The following is a 24,992-nucleotide window of genomic DNA, read 5'->3' on the forward strand; positions in this document are numbered from 1 at the left end:
AAATTTTCCATCACTTTTCTAGTATATAAAAAAGAAAAAGAGCAGTGGATTTCTGAATAACTGGTCTAAAGTCCAGTTTCTCTTCCATAAGCAGCTCATCAGAGATTTGAAAACAAGATTTCTGATGTTTAAAATGTTGTGGATTTCAACATTTAAATGTGACAAATGCATCCTTGGGCATGGAAATGTTAATCATTATTTGATTACTATTCCAAGCTGCTAGAGAATGTAAGTAATTAACAGATAGAATATTCTCCACCTGCAGAAGCCAGTTCTCACAGTCAGAGAATGCATGATGGCTGTCTAGAAGCAGAAAAGAGACTTTAAAAACATAGATTACATTAAATGAAATACTTAATGCTCATTTTTATTACTTCTAGATAAACTGCTTGGAATTCAGGGCTTCTTCTTACTGTGGGAATGAAAAACAAATTAAATTCCAATATCATTCCTCTTAAAAGAGATTACAGGGACTTCCCCGGTGGCACAGTGGTTGAGAATCCACCTGCCAATGCAGGGGACACAGGTTCGATCCCTGGTCTGGGAGGATCCCACATGCTGCGGAGCAACTAAGCCCGTGTGCCACAACTATTGAGCCCGCGTGCTGCAACTACTGAAGCCGGCGTGCCTAGAGCCCGTGCTCTGCAACAAGAGAAGCCAGAGCAATGAGAAGCCCTCGCACGGCAACAAAGAGTAGCCCCTGCTCGCCGCAACTAGAGAAAGCCCGCGTGCAGCAACGAAGACCCAACGCAGCCAAAAATAAATAAAAATTTAAAAAAAAAAGATATTACAGGCCAACATTTTAGTTTATATGCCTGTCTGTAAATAGGAGCAAGCAAAGACTTATCGGCCACATGTTCAAGGCCTTGAGAACAGGCTCTGTGCTCTTCTCATGATCAGTTAATGGAGAAATATCCTTTGCTTGAAAGAAACAAAGCTGGAATCTTAAGACTAAATAAACACTCAAGAGTAAAAGAAGGGATTTTATTTCCTTGTCTTGTTGTCACCCAAAATAATAATCTTTTCCAAATGGAGAGCAGAGATCCTGAATGATTAAATTTTAAAAGAAGTCAACCTTTTCTGTTTCCCAGGCAAAGGATTATTTCTGTGCAGTTAACTTAGTAGATAGTTAACAATCATCTTCGTTGTTTGGGCGTAATTTCTGGATGAGAAACACAGCCTAGTTACTACTTAATTACCTCTATTTTTTGTGGCGCCGTTAGCAGGACAGAAGCAACCAAGGATCCCGCAGAAGCCCCGGCAAAGGCCTTGACATTCTTCAGGAGCTTTTGGCCGTGTTTGTAAAGTGCGGATGCTGCCCCCAAGTGGTAAATGCCCAGAAACCCACACGCTGCAAACGACAAGTTGATGTGCTTCATTGTAGCTGTGAAATTGGTGACACAAAACCCAAAAATGCCCGTTAAGTTGGTATAGTTTGTTCCACATGCTGTGTACTCTTATGCTAGTCATCATTCCAAGGCTTTCTTTTATATACAGAATTCTCTGTTCTAAGCATAATCTTTTCAATTAGTCTAATTAATCACCCAAATCTTTCAAGGAAACTTTTCCCTTTCTCACCTTGACCCACTACAATCATATTAATTAAAAAAAAAAAAAAAAACTACAACAGTCTATAATTGTTCAGTACATAGACTACGCAACCTACTTTTTAATTACTTGGCAAAAACCAAATGGTTAAATTCCCATTGGCAAGGCATTTGGTCCTTTTTTCTTGCCCTTTTGATACTTTTGGGGGTGTGGGCTACTGGTGAAATCATTAGAGCAGGGAGCAAACTTCAAATGAAAGACACATTTGCTCTTTGCGAGTGCATCAGTGAATTTAAAACATATGTCTCGACTCCCCACCGTTTCCATCGTGAGCATCCGTTTTTTGTTGCTGTTGTTTTGTTTTGTTTTTTTAACCTGATGCTCTCAATTATTCAATAATGCAATACTCAATTATTCAACGATGCAGTGTATTTCATAGCCAAGTTTCTCAAGACAAACTGAGGTCATGACTGGCGAGGGCAACTGGAGGCTCAAAGAAATGACATCTGCATCACCTGATACTTGCAACAAATCTAACAATGAAACTATATTTCACGAAACTTCAGGGGGAACGATTTCACCACGTGTATAAAACAGTGCCCCCCCCCAATTGCTCCCCCTGGATGCCCTCAGGGGTTTCTCGGGGGTCCCGGGACCTTCAGATTAGGCACTTGGCCCCGGCCTGGAATTTAGGAACCGAAAACACTCGTTCTGATGCGCAGAGCCAGGCCCTGTGCGAAAGGAGGCTCAGTCGCTGCAGCCGAGCCCCGGTTTGGGTTTAATTTCTTCAGACTGGAGAGCGCAGAAGGGGATGGGTCTCCAGGGGGGCCGACCCAGCGTACGCAGGCCCAGTGCCCCCCCTACCCTGTGGTCTGGGGGTGGCGGGACGAGGGTCGCTGCTGCAACACCCCCAAGGATGCCTACACGGACCCACTCGCCCGGGAGCCACCTCCGGAGGGCCAGAACCTGGCCCCCGCCCGCCCCGCGCTCCGCCCTACCAATGCAGGTCTGAGGCATTTCCGTGTAGAACTTCGTCCCCCGCCACTCCCAGCCCGCCATCCCTTATCCGGAAGGCGGGGCCGGGCCGTCAGTCAACCGGGCCGTGCCTATCAGGGCCGGACCACGCCCGCCCAAGAAGCTTCCGCAGAAGGGATTGAGGCCGGACTATCCGCGCGGGTCTGTGACGTCATCGCGCCGATGCGTGCGTCCGCTAGGCTCCGCCTGCTCCACTTAAACCGCTGGACTCGGCATGGCGGCGCGCCCTCGGCCGCTTGACCTTGGTGTCCCCTAGGGCGGGTAAGGGATAAGACTTTCTCGTCTCGGGTCATACTGTCTTCGGATACCTCGGGATGCATTTTAGTCCCTATGCGCCACGTGCGGGCCGGCCCTCACCTGCAAGTCTGCTGACCCTGAACGACCCTCATTTTCTGTGCACCGGAAGTGCTTGGCCTTCTTGGCGGCTGCTCCCCGGCAGTGGTTTCCCTCCCCCCTCAGCCTCGGGGCGGTCCAGCTGTCCGTGTAAGGGCGGGGTCTAGGGGCTACGTTGGGATTGGATGACCCGCAGCTTTTGGAAGACTCCCTCAGATATTTCCTTAAGCATTGTTGGAAAGGTCGCACTATGGCTTTGGGCAGCGTTCACATCCGTAGCCCTCCTTAAGCTGTGTGGCCTTGGGTGGGTTGTATGACCTCTCTGAGCTTCCCAGGTGACTTCTCTGCAAAATGGGATGGTAAAATCCGAGTTGGTGCTAAATCGTAACGTTCATGCTGCATAGCAGGGCTTCAGCAGACCAGCCTGTGTCGTCTGGTAGCACCACTGGCTCTGGGTAGATCTGAGAAGCACCTTTCTAAGGCGGCCCACTTGGCTTGCATTCCCGCCCGGATTCAAAGGACTGACAATTCCTTCTCTCCCTCAACAGTGTCTTCCCTATCTAATCCTAACAAGCAAGCCTTAAGGAATTGCAGAGTTTCTGGTTGAAGGTTCTCCAGGCCCCCTTGTTAAAGGACAGATTTACGCTGACTGAAGTACAGAAGAGAATCCGAAAAACGCGTGTCTCTACCTTAAGCAGGAGTGGGAGTGGGTGGGAGCTCCCCAGATGGCCTTTACCTTGGCCTTTTTTCTTTCTTCCTCATTTGGGATGCTAGTGACCTAGGCTCTGGCCCACAACACTTTCTGTAAGCAAGAACGCTGGATGTCATGACTAAGGAAGAGATCTCGTGTTTATTCTTGTAAGTAGACTTCTGAGACAGCTGTTTCTGCAGGCACCCTAATGCCTATGCATAGCACAACTGCATTACTCTGAATTCTTTACTACTATTCGAATTTAGTCACGGGAAGGGCAAGTGTGTGTATATCCAGGAAATATAGAAGGACAACCTGTTCCTTCTTTTTTTTTTTTTTATTGCGGTACGCGGACCTCTCACTGTTGTGGCCTCTCCCGTGGCGGAGCACAGGCTCCGGACGCGCAGGCTCAGCGGCCATGGCTCACGGGCCCAGACGCGCCGCGGCATGTGGGATCCTCCCGGACCGGGGCACGAACCCGCGTCCCCTGCATCGGCAGGCGGACTCCCAACCACTGCGCCACCAGGGAAGCCCAAGCTGTTCATTCTTGCCTCCTTCCATTGCCTTCGAACTCTCTGGTAGGGTGTGGTCTTCCCAAGAGAGCGTCCTCCAGGAAACTTATTAGAAAGGAAGAATCCCAGGCCTCAGATCTCCTGAAGCAGAGTGTGCATTTTAACAGCATCCCCAGGCATTGCTCTGCACACTAAAGTTTGCAAAGCCCTGGTCTGACTCCTGGGGTGCTCTTTAAAGTGATGCGGTGGCATCGAAAATTTAAGGAGAGACAAGGTCCACAGAGGCAGAATTTGCAGTGGTGGCCGGGCCACCTATTTCCTCCTTTGGGGCACTGCCAGCAGGTCGATTCAGAAGACAGGTGAGAAATTTGTCGCTGGGGCAGGCAGGACGCACACCACGGCTTTGGGATCCTCTGCTTAAAGGAAAGATGAGATTAGCCGTTATTACCACCCCTGTCGGTGAGTGCGATCCCGCCAAATTTAAGGGTCACAGGAAAAGTGTCCACAAAGCTCCATAACGTAATTCTTAACAATTTAAACTCTTTTTTTTTAAACTCTCTCCTCCTTTCTCCCTTCTACCCCATGTCATACCCACATGCAACTAATTAAAAGGTTCCGTTTCCTAAGGTAAGGAAGAATATCATTCATTCACGTTTGTCTTTATAATCTCAGCGCCATGCATGGCACTTGGCACATACTGTGTGATTAACAAATATTTGTTTTGATTGTTGGATTTAAGTAAATTACTCTTGTGATGTGAGTATATAGTAATTTAATTGCCTTTTCAGAACATCTTTCAGTAAATCTTTTGCCTGGTTTTGCCTCTCTTTTTTCCTTAGTAATTTATAGTTTTTTTTTTCTTTTATAAATTTATTTATTTTTATTTATTTATCTTTGGCTGCATTGGGTGTTCGTTGCAGCGCACGGGCTTCTCATTGCGGTGGCTTCTCTTGTGGAGCATGGGCTCTAGGCGTGCGGGCTTCAGTAGTTGTGGCTTGCGGGCTCGGTAGTTGTGGCTCATGGGCTTAGTTGCCCCGCGGCACGTGGGATCTTCCCGGACCAGGGCTCGAACCCGTGTCCCCTGCGTTGGCAGGTGGATTCTTAACCACTGCGCCACCAGGGAAACCCGGTAATTTAGTTTTTTGGTTTTTTTTTTTAATTAATTAATTTATTTATTTATGGCTGTGTTGTGTCTTCGTTTCTGTGCATGGGCTTTCTCTAGTTGTGACAAGCGGGGGCCACTCTTCATCACGGTGCGCAGGCCTCTCACTATCGCGGCCTCTGTTGTTGCGGAGCACAGGCTCCAGACGTGCAGGCTCAGTAATTGTGGCTCACGGGCCCAGTTGCTCTGCGGCATGTGGGATCTTCCCAGACCAGGGCTCGAACCCGTGTCCCCTGCATTGGCAGGCAGATTCTCAACCACTGCGCCACCAGGGAAACCCCGTAATTTAGTTTTGAACTGGTTTATTTTCTAGCCATTTATCGAACATTTAAGTATCCATTGTTTAACAAACACAGTGTTGATTCAGGGCACACAAAGTTGACAGGAATTCAGTTCTTTCTCATCTAGAGCCTAGAGGGTAGGGAGACAGTCAATGTGTAATTGCAGAGGCGTGATCATGTGCTCGTACAAAGCCACACACGGGTGCTGTGCATGTCCACACTGAGCTGGGGGGCAGCAAACCCTTAGCTCTGGGAGGTACCTACGAGAGCAGCTGGCACAGAAACGAAGTGCCCAAGGCTTTCCACATCCCCAGCTTCCTCCCGCAAGATTTGATGATGTATTCTCCTAAAGAGAGAAAGGTATGGGGTAAGGGAGGGATAAGGGATGCTTGCCACACCTCGGCCCCAAGGACTGAGCCTATCGCAAAGTGTCTGGGTGTAATCTCGTGTTCCAGTCTACTGTCCACGCGGTGGCATTTATTTTCCAACCTTGGCATCTTAGTACAGCTGAACAGCTCTGTGGGGCACATGCCATCGTTCCCCGCGACACCCGTACCCTCCCTCCGTGTACGAACTCCTCACCCCTGTCACCCCCTCCCAGAGCCCTGCAAGCTGAACTTGATGCACTTTAAAGGTTAGATGCACAGCCTTTAATTTCAGAGGATTGTGGCCACACCGTTGGCACACACAGCAGCGCCCTTTGCCACAGGGGCCTCAAGGTGATAGCTCGGGTCACCACACCCTCTGTGTCTTGTTGAAGCATTCCCTTGTTTTGAGACCACCGTAGAATTCTGAGCGAGGCAGTTCTGCAGTCGTGGAGTAGAGCGTCCCACGTGAAGCCACAGAGGAGGCTCTATGCCTTCCCACAGGTTGTTGTTTTCTCTAAGGAAGCGTCGCGAAGGCCACCGTGTGGAGGGGAGCCCGGGAGTAAAGGCAGTTTAGAGGGAGTCGGGACTGAGAGAGGGAGAGAAGCTGGCCTAGTAGGTGTGATGGCATTTCTAGAGCCTGGGGATGCAACTGCGACCATCCCTGGCTCACTCCCACACCGCAGCCACCCTTTGCTCTTTGTTTTCTTAAGTGAGTTAGAACCGAGTTTCTAAATCTTGCAAGCTAAACAGATCTCACTAATGTAAGGGCCTTTTCTATTGCACTTGTTTTCTCTCTGTTAGAAATACGCTAGAAGAACCAACTACTTGAAGTAAAACTGGGTGACTCTTGCATAGAGCTGTGATGGTACTTTTGTGATTATGTTTGTTTATTTATTTTTTCATTTGATTTTCTGGCCGCACTGTGCAGCATGCCGAATCTTAGTTCCCAGACCAGGGATCAAACCTGTGCCCCCTGCACTGGGAGCGTGGAGTGTTAACCACTGGACCGCCAGGGAAGTCCCTTGGGTGCCTCTTTTCTAAATGGAAGAATACTTTTTTCAAAAAGTATATGAATTATATATGTAATGTATTTTCTGTTATATATGTACATATATATGCAAATGTATGTATGTAACCAGGCTGGTGACATTTGAAAACAATTCAAAGCTAGGCGTCCTTAAGAAGTGTAATTTACTTGAGATTGAAGACATCTGAAAGTGTACACTATAGATCATCTTAACATGGCATAGAAACTAAATATCAAGCTATTTCTATTAGAAAAAAACATTAAAAAAAGAAACCTTTATGTATAAGCTTTGTTTTAATTTAATATGTGAAAGTTTCCAAATATAATATACACTGAACTGAGAGATCAAGGTAGAAAGATTTTCTGAGTGTTTCTGTTATTGTATTAGAATTACTTAATTACAGTGCTTGCAGTTGATATTCTGCATAAGTGTGAGATAGAGCAGAGAAGCTTTCAAAATGTTCATACTTAAGAGATATCTTTTATACAAAGGGGGTTTTAGATCTTTGGTAGCCAGGTGTTGGTGTTGTGAAGTGATGGTGGGAGTGGGATACCAAATGCCTGACAGAGGAGTCCTAAATATTTTTAAAAGCCCAATAAAAGAAAATCTGTATTCTCTCTGCCCTGTTTTCTTTGTTGCTAAACAGCTCTGCCCTTGACCTGGCCGCTTGTGGTCCACAATTGGTACAGATGGTCGGGAATAGTCCTTCTCCTTACCCTTCAGATAATTATCTTCCTGGAGGGGATTATTGGGGAAATAATATCCGTGTCAAACAAGTGATAGCACTGAGTGATAAACAGAATGTCAGCTTTGGTGCCGTATGCTTCATCAGATTCACCAAAATACTACTCTGTTTTAATTTGGAGTACAGGATCTCATCATTACTGATGCTGTCATCAAAAGAAACAGCCTAATTGCTAAAACATCCAATTATCTAATCACCTCACTTCAAAGGGAGAAAATAAGAATTCTGGTGTATTTTGTTTCTGCATCTACTCCTATTTGCTGGAAGCTTATTATTAATAATTATGACACCTGTTGAGGGCCCATTCCATGCCAGTCCTTTGTACCCATTGTCTCATATAACTTTTACAACGGTGCTGACAGACCTTCCTCCCCTACAGTGGTTCAGAAGTGAATTACTGAGCTAGTAAGTTCTTATTATGTGCCCAGGATCGTGCTCTTTGGCCCTTGACGGGTCTCAGAAACTTGTTATTCCTTCAGTCCTTTCTTTGGTCAGAATTTGTAATTGGTCTTCACATTTAGGCATTTATAATTTTACTAAAAAGTGGTAAAAGTGTTTAATAAATGTGATGTATAAGTTTATAACATTTAGGAAACTAGTTTGCATCTGGAAAAGAAAAAAGAAAAAAAGCAAGTGTAGCAATTAACTCAGGCTACCCTTTCTGCATTTATCAATTACAGCAGTAAGTCACTCTGATTACTCCTTTTCCTGGAAGCTGTGTCATAAAGTAGGTTATTGTAAAGAGAACATAATTTCCATTAGGAACAGTGTTTATAGAAGGGGGTCATGTCATTGACCAGGGTCCTAACTCCAGATAAATCATGTATCTAATCAATTGTATTCATGCCTTTGTTCACTCTTTAAATATACTTTAGTGTCTAATATATGACAAGGACTGGAGTAGGCATTATAAAATTAAAAAAAAAAACTTAGTGGATAAACTGTCCATTTTTAGTTCACTGTTTTTTCTTACTGGAATGTACTTTCACATTTTTCTACTCTATTAAGTTCTACTTATTCTTCTGGGCCTAAAAAACTCTTTTGTCTCAGTATGTCCTTTTGGATTATATTCAAACACCTTCTGTCAATATTAACCACACCCTTCTCTTTGTTACCATGCTTGAGGCATTGCGATAGTATTTTTCACCTTTCATTTTGGTTAGAAATGCGGTTGCCTCCACCTTCTGTGTTCAGAGTTGATTTGGAGCAGGGACTGTTTTGTACTTCATGGATTTTATTTATTTATTTGTTTGTTTATGGCTGCGTTGTGTCTTCGTTGCTGCACACCGGCTTTCTCTAGTTGCGGTGGGCGGGGCTACTCTTCGTTGTGGTGCGTGGGCTTCTCGTTGCGGTGATTTCTTTTGTTGCGGAGCACAGGCTCTAGGCGCGCGGGTTTCAGTAGTCGTGGCACTTGGGCTCAGTAGTTGTGTCTCACGGGCTCTAGAGAGCAGGCTCAGTAGTTGTGGTGCACGGGCTTAGCTGCTCCGCGGCATGTGGGATCTTCCCAGACCAGGGCTCGAACCCGTGTCCCCTGCATTGGCAGGCGGATTCTTAACCACTGCGCCACCAGGGAAGTCTCTGCTTCTTGGTTTTTGCCGGCATCTAGAAGGTAGCTAAATGTTTATATGAGTTGAGAATCTTCAGTTTATGTTTCAGATATCTAACTGGCTTAAGCAAAAAGAATGTGCTAGTTCAAATATCGGGAGGTTTAGGTACTTCCCTCGTGGTCCAGTGGGTAAGACTCCATGCTCCCAATGCAGGGGTACTGGGTTCGATCCCTGGTCAGGGAACTAGATCCCACATGCATGCCGCAACTAAGAGTTCGTATGCTGCACATACTGCAACTAAACATGCTGCAACGAAGATCCCGAGTGCCGCAGCTAAGACCCAGCGCAGCCAAAAATGAATAAATATCAAATATGGGGAGGTTTAGAGTTAGGACTAGCTGTAGAGATGGCTGGATCAAGCATGCAGTGGGTGCTGGAAGGCCACCATTGTGCCATTTCCTGTTTTTCTCATCTTAGTTTCATTCTGCAGTCTGGACATCCCCAGGAGGCTGCTGGCAGCCTCACAGACTCTCAGCATATCAGTGGAAAAGTTCTTTCACTACCCACCTCTCAAACTTAGAAAAAGACCCCTGCTGGTTCTATTTTTGTCGCATGCGTGTCCCTGGAAGAGTCAGTGTGAACAGCAAATGGCGATACAGTGATGTGAGCCCATGAACGGGGGAGCGAGTACTGCAGACGATGGACAGAATGAAGGGAAGCGTTGCCAAGTCCAGATGGAGTCAGCTGGACGAGCCTAAACCAACACATCCACTGCAGTACCTGATAATATTTGTTGAGTTAAACAAGCAAAAGTGCAGCTATAATCTCTACATAAGACAGGGAAGTTCAGTCTTTTCGATGTATAAAACTTCATGATACGTATTCATCTGGCGAGCATCTCCCCAAACAAATAAGAACACGACTGTAATGTTTGGGGCGTTGAAAAGTTGGTTGCAATTTTAGGTATGTTTAGGTGAACAGTACATGCTGCTTGGCATAAATGTTCGCCATTGAATTAATCAGTAGTTTTGTTGGCCTTTTTTGAATTATATGAGCTATTTTGGGTATTAGAGATGGTACAAGACTGTTGCTCACCAAATCGGCGTAAATGGATGCAAATGTTTCCCTGTGATAAATTTCCATGTAGGGAGCTGTGGTTCTTGGAGTGCTACCAAGGATCTTACCCTACACATAGGGTCAGAGAAGTAGAGGCTAAATAAATGTTTGTTTTTAACAGCTGTGACAATAACGACGATGCCCTTCTACCAAAAGCATTTTGTAGAGTGGGAAGTGATCTCAAAGGTCCTCCCATCATCCCTTACTTCTGAGCATTTGCGAAGAGAGTAGAGTCCCCATTTAGTGAGTGTCCACTAATGTATTTCATACTTGATTTTAAAACCATAAGAAATATACCACTGACATAAACTTTCAAAATCATTCTTTACATCTTCACAGAATTTCTAAGACAAAAGTGATGTGTTATAGCAAACTATACACAGAAACATTCCCTATTCACAAAGCTACAAAATGAATGGGTAAGATTGGTTAGAAGTCTGAAATGGAGGTCAAAGTGAAAGTTTGAAAGGACCCAGGGTGACATGGAAAAGACAGCTGTAATTTCAGAATCTTCTGTTAGGGCTTGAATTCTCAGAAAACTAGCGGCAGAGTAGTGACTGTTAGAATGTGGTAGTATTTTGGAGCCGTACTTCTTGAATCGTATGGACTGATTCTGTTTTTCCTAGGGGAAAAAAAAAATCCCAAGTTCTGATGAACTCTGCTATTTCCCAGTAGGCAGATATATTTAAAATAATGAACACACAGAATTCATTCTCTGTGACTAAAAGAGATGGCAAGTTCAAAGTCATTCAACAGCATTCCTTGCTTGGGAAAGTCTACCTCCAGCCTAACATTAGTTTTGTATTTCTGAATCCCCACATGGAAGCCAGAGAGCCCTATTTAAGCTGTCATTTTAAGCGCCAAACTTTCTTTCCCGTATTTTATTCACTCTCTCCCCTTGAGGGAGCACGACTGCAGTCTTAGCATGCTTTTGAAGGGCCATTGTCAGCAAGTAAACTTTTCCTAACAGAGTCCTTGGAGTAGCTGCATGGCCACGTTGCACTTAAAAAACAGCTGCAAAAGTAAAATCGTAAGGTCAGGGCTCTCCAAAAGGTCTTTGTAATTCTGAAATTTAATTTTCCTGTTTTTTCATGCACGTATACTCCAAATTTTATTTTATTTTATTTTATTTTATTTTATTTTTATTTAGTTTTTTGCGGTACACGGGCCTCTCACCCTTGTGGCCTCCCCTGTTGCGGAGCACAGGCTCTGGACGCGCAGGCTCAGTGGCCGTGGCTCACGGGCCCAGACGCTCCGCAGCATGTGGGATCTTCCCAGACCGGGGCACGAACCCGTGTCCCCTGCATCGGCAGGCGGACTCTCAACCACTGTGCCACCAGGGAAGACCCAAATTTTATTTTTAATTTACTTTTTTCATACACTCCAAATTTTAGAAAATCAGCTCATCACCAACATGACCCCATATTCCCAGTTGTATTATGGAAAAAATGTGGATTCTGTAGGGTACAGAAGCATTCACAAGGTAACATTTAAAATATAAGTTAGCTTCATTTCAGCATTCTGTGAACACAGACGAGTGTAAAGGTTATTTTCCTTCAGTTAGCAAAGAAACTAAAATAACATTTTTGCTTAATATTGAGTGAGAAGGATCTCGTAACCACGTAGACTTCATTTCAGTGACCCCACTTGTATGGGCCACCCACCGAGGTGTGTTTTCATCAGATGTTGACGCGTAATTGTTGAAATCAGAGGCATTTCTATTAGTTACACATTTTTCTTGACATTTGACTTAGGCCTTTTTTTTTTCCTGTACTTTCTATGTTAGAGTGGCAAGTGACTGATACTTTCTGCAGCGCAAAGGCTCTCTGGGCGTGCTTTTTATTTGGTTTCTATTTCTGTGCTCAAAGGCGTGGAGCAACGCCAAATTTGCATTCGCTGCTGCTTGTTGAACGTGCACTTGCGTGGTCTTTGGTGTTTGTCTCCTCCAGGGGCCTTGCCCGCGCCAGTGCACATTCAACGTCCCTAAGAACCCTGTGGGGCGACCGACGGTGGCGCTCACGTGGCGACGATGGCTGAATGAGGCACAAAGAGACAGAGTAACTTTCTCGAGATCGCACGCTTGATCGTTGGCCCAGCCGGGATTCATTCCTTGACTGCTTTGCTCTACTGTCCCCCCAGATGTTCAAAAGCAGATGTCCGCTCACGGGGCGTTCACGACGATCGTTGTCATAAAGACATTGCTAAGTGAAGGAGGCAGTGATCCTGTCCAGCTGCACCGTCACCCCAGGAACTTCAGAGGCTCGTCCTGCAGCAAACCGTTAAACATGGAGGTTCTCGCGTCTCAGGCTTGGGGGTCTCTTCCCGTCTCTATCTGTTCACACGAGGCAGCACTGTTCACGCCCGAAGCTTCGGTGCAGCCTCTTTGCCTCGGGCCTCCGCACCCGTCAGGTGCTGTGATGGCACGAGGACTGTTGATTGGGATTGGCTACCTGTGGATGAAGAGGACCCAGGTTACGACTTAGGGCAAGTCCCTGCCTAAGCAAAGGGGGAAAACCCATCCCACCCCCTGGCACAGCTGAGTGAGGGAAGGAGAGGTGTTGAGGTAGGAAATCAGTGTGCTAATCCCCCACTTCATGTTTGTATGTTGGGGTTTGTAGACAAAGATCGCCCTGCCTGTTTCTGCAGACATAGCCTCGGGAACTGTGGTACACCAGTACAGCGTCTTAATTCTGCTCCTTTTGATGCGTGTAGGATGGAGCCTGGACATCAATATTATCATTAGGGAGACACAGCTCCCAGGTGAATCTAAGGTGTAGCCAGGGCTGAGGACCACTGTTCCTGAGAAGTTCTCAATTTGGCCACCATGACACCAGAGCCATGTTGCAGGTTTGGGCGACGGAGGTGCCCACGTAGAGAGCCAGTGCTAGAATAAGCCTCAGCCTGGTCATCAGGGGGTCTAGAAGATTCTGCACAGCCTGTTGAACAGTCCACGTTGGTCATTCTCCACCTGACCAGTGTGCACGGACTGCAAGGAGAACAACTAGAGTTACTCTTTCACTTTTCTTCTATGTCATCACTTCCAGGTTAAGAGATTGGCCAATACAGGGAAGTGACCTCAGGAAGAAAGGGAGTAGTAGGGTTCTCTCTTGGTCATTTGTGTTTCTTAGTACCCTTGTGCCTTCTTTCTGCATTTGTAGGAAGTTGTGGTGGGGATGAATAACGTGTCCTCTTGAGGCTGGCAGCACCCCTGCCGGCTCAGTTCCGGGTGTGGCGTGCTTACCTTGTGCTGGCTGTGAGACTGGGTGTCTCCCACACGTTGCGGGTCCACTGGAATTCTGTGCCTGTTCATGGGCACCGCAGGCCCTATGCAAGAGAGTGGTGGCAAGGGAAAGCAGAAATGCACGTCGCATGCATCCTCTGTGCTCATTCGTGTGTACGCTTTACTGTCCCATCGGACTTCACTTGTAAAACGCAAGCTCAGAGGTAAAATTATTAAGAATTTCAAGATGGTGACAGCAGAGCAGTAAACCAGGTGTGAGAGCCTTCTGAGCATGGGGCCCATCTAGCTAGCCCTGCTCGGAAATACTCTCCCGTATACCCAGATATCATCTTGGAGGAAAAGGGGAGAAAAGAAATATTTTTGCTACGCCTGAAATGAGTCTGTCTTGATTATTGGGTTCTACTTATAAAATAATGAGCTCTTTAAAAAAATTCTCTGTTTTTGAGATTTGTTGCCTTAGTTAAGACTCCCTTGGTTGCTGAGAGAAAAAAACAAAAATCGTCATATGTGGATAAAGAAAATTATTGTTAGAATACAGAACCCAAGGAACGATGGAAGTCTAGAGGGGATGGGCACTGAAAAGCGGAAAGCTTGTGGAAACTATGCTTCTGCTTTGGATTGCCAGGGTCTTTTTATTTTTTTAACAATTTAATTAAAATTAATTTTTATTGGAGTTTGGTTGATTTACAATGTTGTGTTAGTTTCAGGTGTACAGCGAAGTGAATCAGTTATACGTATACATATATACACTCTTTTTTAGATTCTTTTCCCATATAGGTAATTACAGAGTATTGAGGAGAGTTCCATGCACTATACAATAGGTTCTTATTAGTTATCTATTTTATATAAAGTAGTGTATATATGTCAATCCCAATCTTCCAATTTATCCCTCCGTCTCCCTGCCCCCCGCCGCTTCCCCGCTGGTAACCATAAGTTTGTTTTCTACTTCTGTGACTCAAGTTCTGTTTTGTAAATAGGTTCATTTGTACCATTTCTTTAGATTCCACATATAAGCAATATCATATGATATTTGTCTTTCTCTGTCTGACTTACTTCACTCAGTATGACAGTCTCCAGGTCCATCCGTGTTGCTGCAAATGTGGAATGCCAGGGTCTTGTGGATTCTAATGCAGCATCTCTTGTATTTCCCTTCCTCTCAGGAGATCTGCTCTCTCTGCTTCTCAAGGTGCACGTGACCAAACGTGGGAGCCCCTCAGTTCAGCCAAACGGCACAAAGAATAGCCTCCCTTTCCCTCTAGGCTGCGTGTCCGGTGGAGAGAATATATGCTTGGCCAAATGTGTATCAGGATCCATCCCTGGTCCAAGCAATGAGGAATGGCGAGGGATGGGTTTCAAGGCCTGGAGGCTCGTGGGCTGGACAGATACTCCTGACAGTTTCTGCTGCACCTTTGCACTGGATTAAATGTCCTGTGCATGAAGAATAATCATAATTAATAGTAATCAGGTAATAGTTACAGAGCCCATACCGTGTGCCAGAGCCTTTGCTAATTGTGTTATGTTCCTCATCTCCATCTCCACAATAAATGCTCTGAAGCAGGTAGAGAAAGTGGCCTCACACACGCTGAAGCACTTTCCCCAGATTACCTGGCCAAATAGAGGGAGCAAAGGAAAGAGACCCAGGTTCGTCAGAGGGCAAAGCTGTACCCTTAGCTGTTTTACTGGGAAGTAGTAAACTGCGGTTGTTTTAGTGCACACTGTTGAGAGACTATTATCCCTATCTTATAGTTTCCCTTCCCCCCGGTTATTCATTGGCTGCTCTCAAAGTGTTGAGACAACTTCTGATCCTTGATTTTGTCCAAGGAACTCGATTAAAGGGATAGTAGCAATTAAGCACAGCAGATTCTCAGAAATGTTTGCCTTTAGTTACTGAGTGACTTTCAGAAGAGTGGGCCTGCATCCTGCAAGATGACGTGCAAAATCCTGCAAACGGAATGCCAGATGGAACTGACCCATACGTGAAAACAGGTTTCCTCACATGGTCCGAGTTTATTGTTTTCTATAACTGTCTACAGGCTGCCCTCTGCTGGCTGATGTGAGTGAGACACCGCAGATCCCAGAAGGATGTAAATGGCAGAGAGAAGCCCCAATTCCCAGGGTTGGGAGTGCCAGGGAGGTCTCACTTTAACATGGCCCTAGTCCAGTTAGAAACCAGCAGACTCTCCCCTGCCTGTGCTTTATCATTCCCCACATCACCTCCAAAGAGAAGGCAGTCAGCTTTCAGACCCAGTTATCATCATCCACTTGAGTCTACAACGCATCAAAGGGCACACATGCTCTGTGTGCCTTCCTTGAGACATGACCGAAATCGCGATATAAAATCAAACATGTAAACATTCAAAAGAAGAAGATGCAAGAGGGAAGAGTTATGGGGACATATGTTTATGTATAACTGATTCACTTTGTTATAAAGCAGAAACTAACACACCATTGTAGAGCAATTATACTGCAATGAAAATGTTAAAAAAAAAAAAGAAACCTGAGATTAATATGGTCATTTCTGTCCCTCTCATCTCTTGCCTCCTTCACCTTTATAGAGTACTGATTGGTTTAAAGGTAGATGAATTAGGTTCTGTCCTGAATAAAAGTCAAATGGCTATAGAGCATGTTACTTGTTCAGACTGTTTCTATGTTTGTTTGTATCTAAAATGTTCATTGAGGTTCTAAGTAGCCGTTACTTAGAGTCTACTTTATGAACTCATTTTTTTAGTGAGGAAAACTACATTTTAAAAATAAGTATAATTTCCAGGGGCTTCCCTGGTGGCGCAGTGGTTGAGAGTCCACCTGCCGATGCAGGGGACACGGGTTCGTGCCCCGGTCCAGGAAGATCCCACATGCCGCAGAGCGGCTGGGCCCGTGAGCCATGGCCGCTGAGCCTGCGCGTCCGGAGCCTGTGCTCCGCAACGGGAGAGGCCACAACAGTGACAGGCCCGCGTACCGCAAAAAAAAAAAAAAAAAAAAGGATAATTTCTAGATTAACTAGTATAATTTCCTATTAATGAGCTCTCATAATTAGAGCTATTGCTAATGTAACTTCTAGGTCATGAAAATAGGCTTTTGAACTATGTTTGTATATGAATATACACACGCACACTCAAGGGGGAATCATTATTTCACAAAAGAAGTGTGAGTTACTTCTACTCCTGTAAGAGTTTAGTTTTTTAAGAAATAAAATATTTGTCTTATTTCTAAAGAAACACATATTCTTCATAGAAAATTTAAAGGATACAAACAAATACAAATTTAGATAAAGTAATGACTACCCATGTAAAATTAATATGTATGATGTATATTCCCAACACACATAGGCACATATAATGTATAATTTACTTTCTAGAGATTTCTATCTCAAACTTAGCATGAAACATTATATAAAAAGCCATCAGTATGAGATAATCTAACCCAGTAACTGCCAATAACTTAATTGATGATACAGTCAGTGACCTAATATTAAATGTATGTAAGACTCCTGTTTGCATATCTTGCTTCCAGACATCTTATCAATAACCTAGACTTGTGAAATCATTTAAACGCATAATAGTGTCCCCTTGTGAATGATATAAAGAGAAGAAAGATTATGTTAGATGTCAATGTTTGATTATTTGCTAGGCTTTTCCACCACCTAAATGATGTCTTCCCAACAGCTTTAACAACGCTGTCTGAACTTGTGTCTTACTAAATTTATAAATTACAACATGCCATGGGTGTCAGTGCTAGAAGTATCAAATGGACGAAGAGCAAGACTGTCCATAAAGTAATATGATAGATTTTTTTAACACCCGTCAGAGCTCATACTTTGAAGTGTTTTATTCCACACAGTCTTGTTGAGAGGTTATTAACTGTCTCTTTAATCTATGAATGTATTTTTTCAGCAATATTCACCTGTGAGTGCTCTGTGTGTTGGCATTTTCACAGGCCCGTGGATATAATAATGAATGAGGCAGGTAGGCTACAGTCTAATGAGGGAGAAAAGATGACACCAGCCATTGCAAGACAGGAGTGTAAGCGTTAAATTAAGGTGGCACCAGTGATGTGGAATCCTGCCTAACCCAGTCCCTGGGGTCAGGTCACGTGTTAAAGCAGCATGACTCCTGAGCTGTATCCTGACAATGGAATTTCACAGTATGGGTAAAGAGTTTAAAAGTGCATTCATCAGAGAGTCAGTAATTATATAATATCTTTGTGTGGTGACAGATGGTACCCAGACTAATCATGGTGATCATTTTGAAATGTATAGAAGTATCAAATCACTGCGTTGTGTAGCAGGAACTAGCATAGTGTTGAAGGTCAATTATACTTCAAGAACAAACAGACTCATAGAAAAAGAGTTCAGACTTGCCAGAATTTGGCTTCTCCAGCTGGCTCTCCGGTGGACTTGATGGTTTATTGCAACTGGATTACAAATAGTTATACTAATCAGTGTTTTAATTTGTTCTTTGTTTCCAAATTGTTTGTGCTTTATGTCTCCCTGCTACACTATGGCTTTGTCAGTGTTACTAGCTGCATTACTTACATCCTGTCTATTTTATAAGATTGTTGTCTCTTAAACAGTACCCAGTGTGTAACCAGGTCTCCAACAAAATTGATGATGACTAAACATCTTGAGGAAATAGATCACATTTATGAGTCTTATAAAATAATTGTAATAACGTGGTTCTAGGTATGGGAAGAAGCAATAAGGGAGAACATTTCCTGGATCATAACAGACAGAGGATCCAGAGAATCTTTAATTATCAACAGGGCCTAATCCGGAAATTAGCACCTGGAGTGGCATATCAACAAGAGTTTTCTCCTGATCTGGGATGAGCCTCCCAGCACCATGGGACTAAATTTGGTCATGCGTGTCTCCCAAGTATTGGTCGAATTCCTGACCAAGAGGATGATTTGAGAAATCGGATATTTCCTGCCCTATCAGTAAACAAAGGATGTCACAGTCATCAGTGATTGCAGCCAGGTGAGAGGGTGAGCCCTGAGGGAACTCAGGAAGGGAAGAATACCTGCCATCTAGCAGCCATCAGACGGCAGCCACTCCCCGCGGTGAGCCCTGAGGAAACTCAGGATATGAAAACACAGGATACTGGTCCCAGATCCTGAGGTGTGTATCAAAGGAAGGATTTCAGTGAGCCCAGACTCTTGCATCTTCCCATACATAGAAAAGCCCTAAATTCTTTAACTTGAGATGTCTGGTTTTCGTTAATTAACAATAATCTTACGACATTCAGACTACCTGCCCTTTGTTGCAAAACTGCCTGGCTCCCCCCTTGCTTTGGAGCAGTTTCTCAGAGCTATCTGAAACAGTGTCTCCTGGGATGCAGTCCTCATTTCACCCCAAATAAAACTTAACTTGCAAAAAAAAAAAGAAAATCAGATTTGTGATTATGAGGTGGGGGGTGGCAAGAGGGGGAATGAGATGAAGGCAGTGGAAAGGTACAAACTTGCAGTTGTAAGATAAGTAATAGGCATGTAGTGTACAACATAATAAAGATAATTAACACTGCTGCACATTTTATATGAAATCGTTAAGAATAGATCCTGAGTTCTCATCACAAGGAAAAAATGCATATTTTTTTCTGTTTCTTTAATGTATGTAATATATGAGATGATGCATCTTCACTACACATATTGTCATCATTTCATGATGTGTGTAAGTCAGACCATTATATTCTACATCTGAAAACTTACACAGTGCTGTATGTCAATTCTGTCTAAGTAAAACTGGAAAAAAGTACATGATCAGGACTGCATCATAGTCACAGAAAAGGCAGGCAGCTCTTGTTTTTTTTGGAATCGTCTTCAAAAGTTTAGGGTATTTTACTGACTATCCCGTAGAGGGGCAAATGATAAATATTTGATATAAATTGGATTCTTTTTCTGTGAATACTGCTAGTTCAGTAGAGTCATACTTACCTTTTAAAAGCTCTGGGATTTAGCTGAGGGAACGGCATACAGTAGGTGCTTAATGACTATTTACTGATGATTGACTGTGCAAGAGGTCTGACAAAATGATTGATGCACAGCTGGAAAATTCTGGTTCTGGCCTAGAACCAGACAGGTCTGAGTGCTGAGCTGGCTTTTCTTGTGGAGCTTTTGCTGATTCATTCATCACTTGCAGGAGCTCTTCCGCGAGGTGAGAGACTCATTTGAACAAGAGAGGCGGCTGCCAAAGCACACTGAGCATGCCTCGGATATTGAGGGTGAGTACTGTGACAAAGACCATACTCGTTTGGATTTTAAAATTCAGATGCACTTGCTGAAGTCAAATCAGTTTGATTTAAAAGTACTCAGTTTGCGTGTGCATTTACATACAGACACACAGACTGAAAGTTTAATTGATGTGGCTTAAGGTAAGTCGGCATTTCTTTTCCTGGTTCATGCAGACTGGTTCAAATCCAGGGTGTACCACGTGTAGCTGTGTGACCTTGGGGAGGTTACTTAACCTCTCTGTTTTTCAGTTTCTTAATTCATACATCATGGGTAATGATTACACCTAAATTATAGAATGTGTATGAGGCTAAATGAGTTAATATATGTGAGAGCCTAGAATTTTGTTTGTTACATAGTAAGAACTGTTTAACTATTGCATAATTATTATCTTCGACCATAACAATACTAACATTAAAAATATGTAATTTACCAGATCAAATAACCTATAAAGTGTTTGTCAATGTGTATAAGAAGGTAATGATTATACTTAAAATGTAAAATGTTTCTGAAGCCAAATGGATTAATACATGCAAAGAGTATAGAATACCTTTTGTCACGTGGTAACTATTTTATTGTGATTCTCCTTAACCATAATATTAACATTAAGAACATTTAGGTTACTAGGTCCAACTAGTATTTTAAACTAGTTTACCATTTAGCTTTTGCTTGTTTTTAATGTTTTCATTGTGTTGAAAAATATGAATTACCAAAATGAGAATGAAATTACATGGTTAAAATGGAAACACAGTAATTTAGAATACCTTTAGAATAGGTGAAAAATATATCCTCAAGAAACCCAATTCCTTGAAACTGAATGCATTTTAAAATTCTAATTCCTTTTTCTTGCAACTTAGATCTGGCATTATTAAAATATTTCTATCTTTGAGCTCATGTGGCATAACAAATTTAATTTGCAAAACAAAGATGACATGAACAGAACATGATCCGTAATCACTTTTTTTAAGCCTCATGTTGTAGGCACTTCATTAGAGAGACAGGTCAGACATATTTCCTAACTCCATAGAGCTTTCCAAATAACCTCTTAGAAAGTCATGAAATAACACCGTTCTGGAACAAAGCATTTTGTGTTGTTTTCACTGTTTCTCAGTTGTATAGGGTACCACCCCACCGTCCTTGACAGCGTTGTTTGACATGTATGGGGCTGCTTTGTGTTATTTTTCACCAGAAGGTCTTTATACCACAGTGTAATCGGATACTGTGAAAGGGGGGATGGAGGACGAAGAACCACAGATTGCATTCCTGGTCCAGCGGCAGCTGCAGTGCAAAGATGGCCCTCGAGTAGCAAGGCACTGGGCAGAAATGGCCAGACCCTCGTACTGATGACCATATTCCATCAATGGGGAAAGGCTGGGGGCTTCCCCCCAAAGTGTGGGGCTTCCATTTAAACACGGGAGCAGACCCCAGGGGGCTGCCACTGGAGGCTGCCAGCTAAGTGTGCTCCTTGCAGCTGATAAATATTGGGTTGGCCAAAAAGTTCGTTAGGTGTCTTCTGTAAGATGTTACGGAAGAACCCAGACGAACTTTTTGGCCAACCCAATAGGTTCTGCCTCGAAGGCACATTCACGTAGCATATCAGCAAGGCTGCTCTCACCCCGGTTTCTACATCCAGCTGAGCATCTGTCTAGAGTCTGACGGTTTGCTGTGTATACCAAAGACTTCCAGAGTTCAACATTGTTACATGGCTGGGGGTGTCTGATTCCACAGAGTGTCTCATTTGAAGAACACTCATGTTTCCTTTTGGTTTGGGGGCAGAGTATGTGGGAAGAGGGTAAAGATTGGCTCAAAGGGTTTTCCTGTGATTAAGGTTGTCTCTTTGCAGGGCTAGTGACTCTGCCTATAGCAGGGATGATTGTCATTAGTTCTAGCAGTAGTAGTAGTAATAGTAATAGTTATAGCAGTAAAACGAGGGTGAAGAGGACGAGGAGTAACAGTAACAGCAACAAAAGCAATGATACAGTCGTTACTGTTTCTTTGACATGGGGCTAAGGTCTGCCATGTAACTCCCACGCAGTACTTCCCACAGCGCTACAGAACAAGAGCATTGGCATTATTTTAATTTTAGATGTGATATTTGCAGAGGTTAAGTAACTTGCCCCAGCTTATCAAGCTAATAAATGATAGAAGTGGAATTCAGACCCGTGTGGCAGGAATCCCAGGCACCTGCTCCTGTCTGCTGCCGTTGCTAATCAAGATGTGGGCATGGTTATTCCCTATGCTTCTTGTAGAAGACGCCTGGTACCTGTGTATTTGATCTTTGAAACCTCAATTTCCTCACCTGTAGAAAGTCAATAATAACCAACCTGACTTTCTCTTGGAGTTAATGTGAGAAAAAAAAAAAAAGATGATGTTGAGAAAGTGGTTTGTAAAGTATAAACTCTTCATAAATACGTGTTGGTTATTATCGTACTGGTATGAAATATTCTGTGTTCTAGAAAGGAGACTAAAAGTTTGACCGTAGCAAGGGTGGGAACTTCCTTCTCAGGAATTATACTCCCAGAATTTGAGATCTGGAAAAGCTTTGGAGAGTGTCCAGTTCAGTGGTTCTCAGCCCAGCTGCTTGTTTGTATCACTTGGGGGAGCTTTTAAAAATTGTCGATGCCCAAGATTCACTCCATTTTTAGAAATCTTGTTTAATTCGTCTGCAGTAGGGCTTAGACATCTCAGTATATGTATATGCGTATGTATTTGTGCATGTAAACATGTGTATGCATATGTAGGTATAGGTGTATGCTTATGTATGTCTGTTTTCTCCAAAGATGATTCTAATATGTAGTCAGGGGCAAAAATGACTGAATGGAACAACAAGCTTGTTTCTGACAACTGGGGTAACTTTTTGTTTACCCAGGACAGTTGCAGCTGACACCTGTTGCCCACTGACCCAGCTGATAAGCCCACCCCCTTTCCCTCTCACGTGCCCTGGTTTGGATGACAAATTATACCATCTCCTGCTGATAAGGAACTGAGGCTTTGGGAGGCTGTTTTCCTTCTAAAGGGAATTGAGTATAGTGCCCACCTTGGGCTTTCAGGGGTTGCTTTGGAGTCGTGTTGGACACCATGTGAGTAAGCAGGATGCTTCTTGACAAGCTGAGAGAATTTCTTAGTTTTGCTATGATAATGAGAGCTCTTTAAAAATAGAACTATGCTGTGTTTCCACGTGACCCACCTAAGTTTTGCAATACCGAGGTCTCATCATCTCATCTGATTCATTTATGTGGGGAACATGTCATCACTGTTTCGGTTCCTGAAAGCACCTTCTCGTGAATGCTAGCAATTGTTATTTAGGAAATTAAATTTAGAAAACAGAGAGACTTCCGTGGTGGCGCAGTGGTTAAGAATCCGCCTTCCAATTCAGGGGACGTGGGTTCGAGCCCTGGTCTGGGAAGATCCCACATGCTGCGGAGCAACTAAACCTGTGCGCCACAACTATTGAGCCTGTGCTCTAGAGCCCGCGAGCCACAACTACTGAGCCCACACGCCACAACTCCTGAAGCCCGTGCACCTAGAGCCCATGCTCCGCAACAAGAGAAGCCACCGCAATGAAAGCGCGTGCACCGCAACGAAGAGTAGTCCCTGCTCGCCACAACTAGAGAAAGCCCGCGCACAGCAATGAAGACCCAACACAGCCAAAAATAAATAAATAAATTTATTGAAAAATAAAGAAAACAGATCAACAGCTTTATCAGCTGCCTCGGTACTAGTTCTCTTAACACCATGCAGGGCAACATGGACCCTGCTGGATATGACATGCCTGATGACGACATTTATGAGACCTCTGTCCAAAAGGAAATTTGACATTGACCAAGAGATCTGACCTGTAGTTGCTCTGACAGGCCTTGGTGCTGTCTTCTCGGTTGAGACTTTCTCAGCCAATGTCAAATCTGATATTGGCATTAAGGTCCGCATGACCTAGGATATACATGCCCCAGCATAACTAAGGTACTTCTCAGCCAGTAGTCTGGCTTTCCTGGAAGTCTGTGTTCAGTACACACATGAATCCGTGGATGTGGGTATGTTTCTGTGATAATTGTAAGCACGTCTCCCCATCATTGGAGTTATTATTCTAGGATGACTCAATCAGAAGTGCAGCTCTCGGAAAGTGGAATGTTTCCATTGACATCCATCAGAGTGAAACCAAGGACGGTAGGTGTTCCTGTTACCCAGCATTGATGGCTTTACCTCCTTGAGGAATCCAGGGATTGAACGGTACCCTGAAGATGCAGTGCGTCGTCCAGGAGACTGGAGTATTCAGTTTTGTTTGTCGTATATTGTAGGTGAAAGTCAGAGATTGATTTTGACGTATTAGAGATTCCTTCACTTACAAGTCTCAGAAAAACTCTTTGCAAACTATACTGACACTTTCCTTGATTTCAAAATGGCAGTGGTCTCACTCCTGATGTTGGAAATGCGTTTGGCTGTCCCAAATGGCTCCTTGGCAAACAGTGGGCCCCTGTTACTCAAAAAAGAAAAGTATAACTCCTATTGTTAGGATTTAGAGTCCAAGAAGTTCATACTGTTATTATTACCTAGTTTGAAAAAGAAAGGTTAGCAAATTTCCCCAGACATTGTCTGAGGAAGGGGGTCAATTAAAAGAGACATTTAGTGCCTTCCAGTTCTCTTTCCAGAGTCTCCCAAGACATGCTGGCTGTTCCTACTCTGTATTCTTAGTGCACCACACACATTCCTTTATCATGATTCATAGCACATTGTACTGGAATTACTTGTTTGCAAGTCTTTCTCTCGTGCTAGACTGGAGAGCAGAAACCATGCCGTACTTGTCTTTGCATCCCCAGCACTTAGCAAAGAAATGAACACATATTGGACATACAAAGAACCTTGAGTGAATGAATAACCGACCGCAGAACAAAAAGGAGCTTGAGTATCAATCAAGAATTGCGTCCTTGTGTAACCGGAAGTGGGGTCCGGCTGCTCGCCACTGAAAAGCTAATAAAGAGGCGAGGTTGATGGGAAGGAAAGTGTGCTTTATTTGGGTGCTGGCAACTGGGGAGGAGGGCGGACTTCTGTCCAAAAGCTGACTCCGCTCCCCCCGCCCCTCCCCGCTCCTGACAATCAGTGGGCAAGAGCTTTTATAGGCTGAGGGAGGAGACTGCATGTAGAAACAGCACAGTCAGCTCTGACCGTCAT

The 24,992-nt window shown here is 44.0% G+C and overlaps 1 protein-coding gene across 2 annotated transcripts in view; it reads right to left on the reverse strand.

Annotated features, from left to right (window-relative positions):
• PNPLA4 (patatin like phospholipase domain containing 4) overlaps positions 1-2,654 on the reverse strand; it is a 28,461-nt gene extending 25,807 nt beyond the window's left edge. Inside the window, exons 1-2 of one of the 2 annotated variants that reach the window (XM_004265424.4) lie at positions 2,547-2,654; positions 1,200-1,384 (exon numbers count right to left, since the gene is read on the reverse strand). In XM_004265424.4, the coding sequence (XP_004265472.3) occupies positions 1,200-1,384; positions 2,547-2,607 (246 nt within the window). In that variant the 5' untranslated portion in view covers positions 2,608-2,654. The remainder of the gene's footprint in view (positions 1-1,199; positions 1,385-2,546) is intronic. The other variant, XM_049704933.1, reaches the window with a different exon arrangement.
• Positions 2,655-24,992: the final 22,338 nt, after the last annotated feature.

Source organism: Orcinus orca, chromosome X (genome assembly GCF_937001465.1).
Source record: "Orcinus orca chromosome X, mOrcOrc1.1, whole genome shotgun sequence".
Lineage (NCBI taxonomy): Eukaryota > Metazoa > Chordata > Mammalia > Artiodactyla > Delphinidae > Orcinus > Orcinus orca.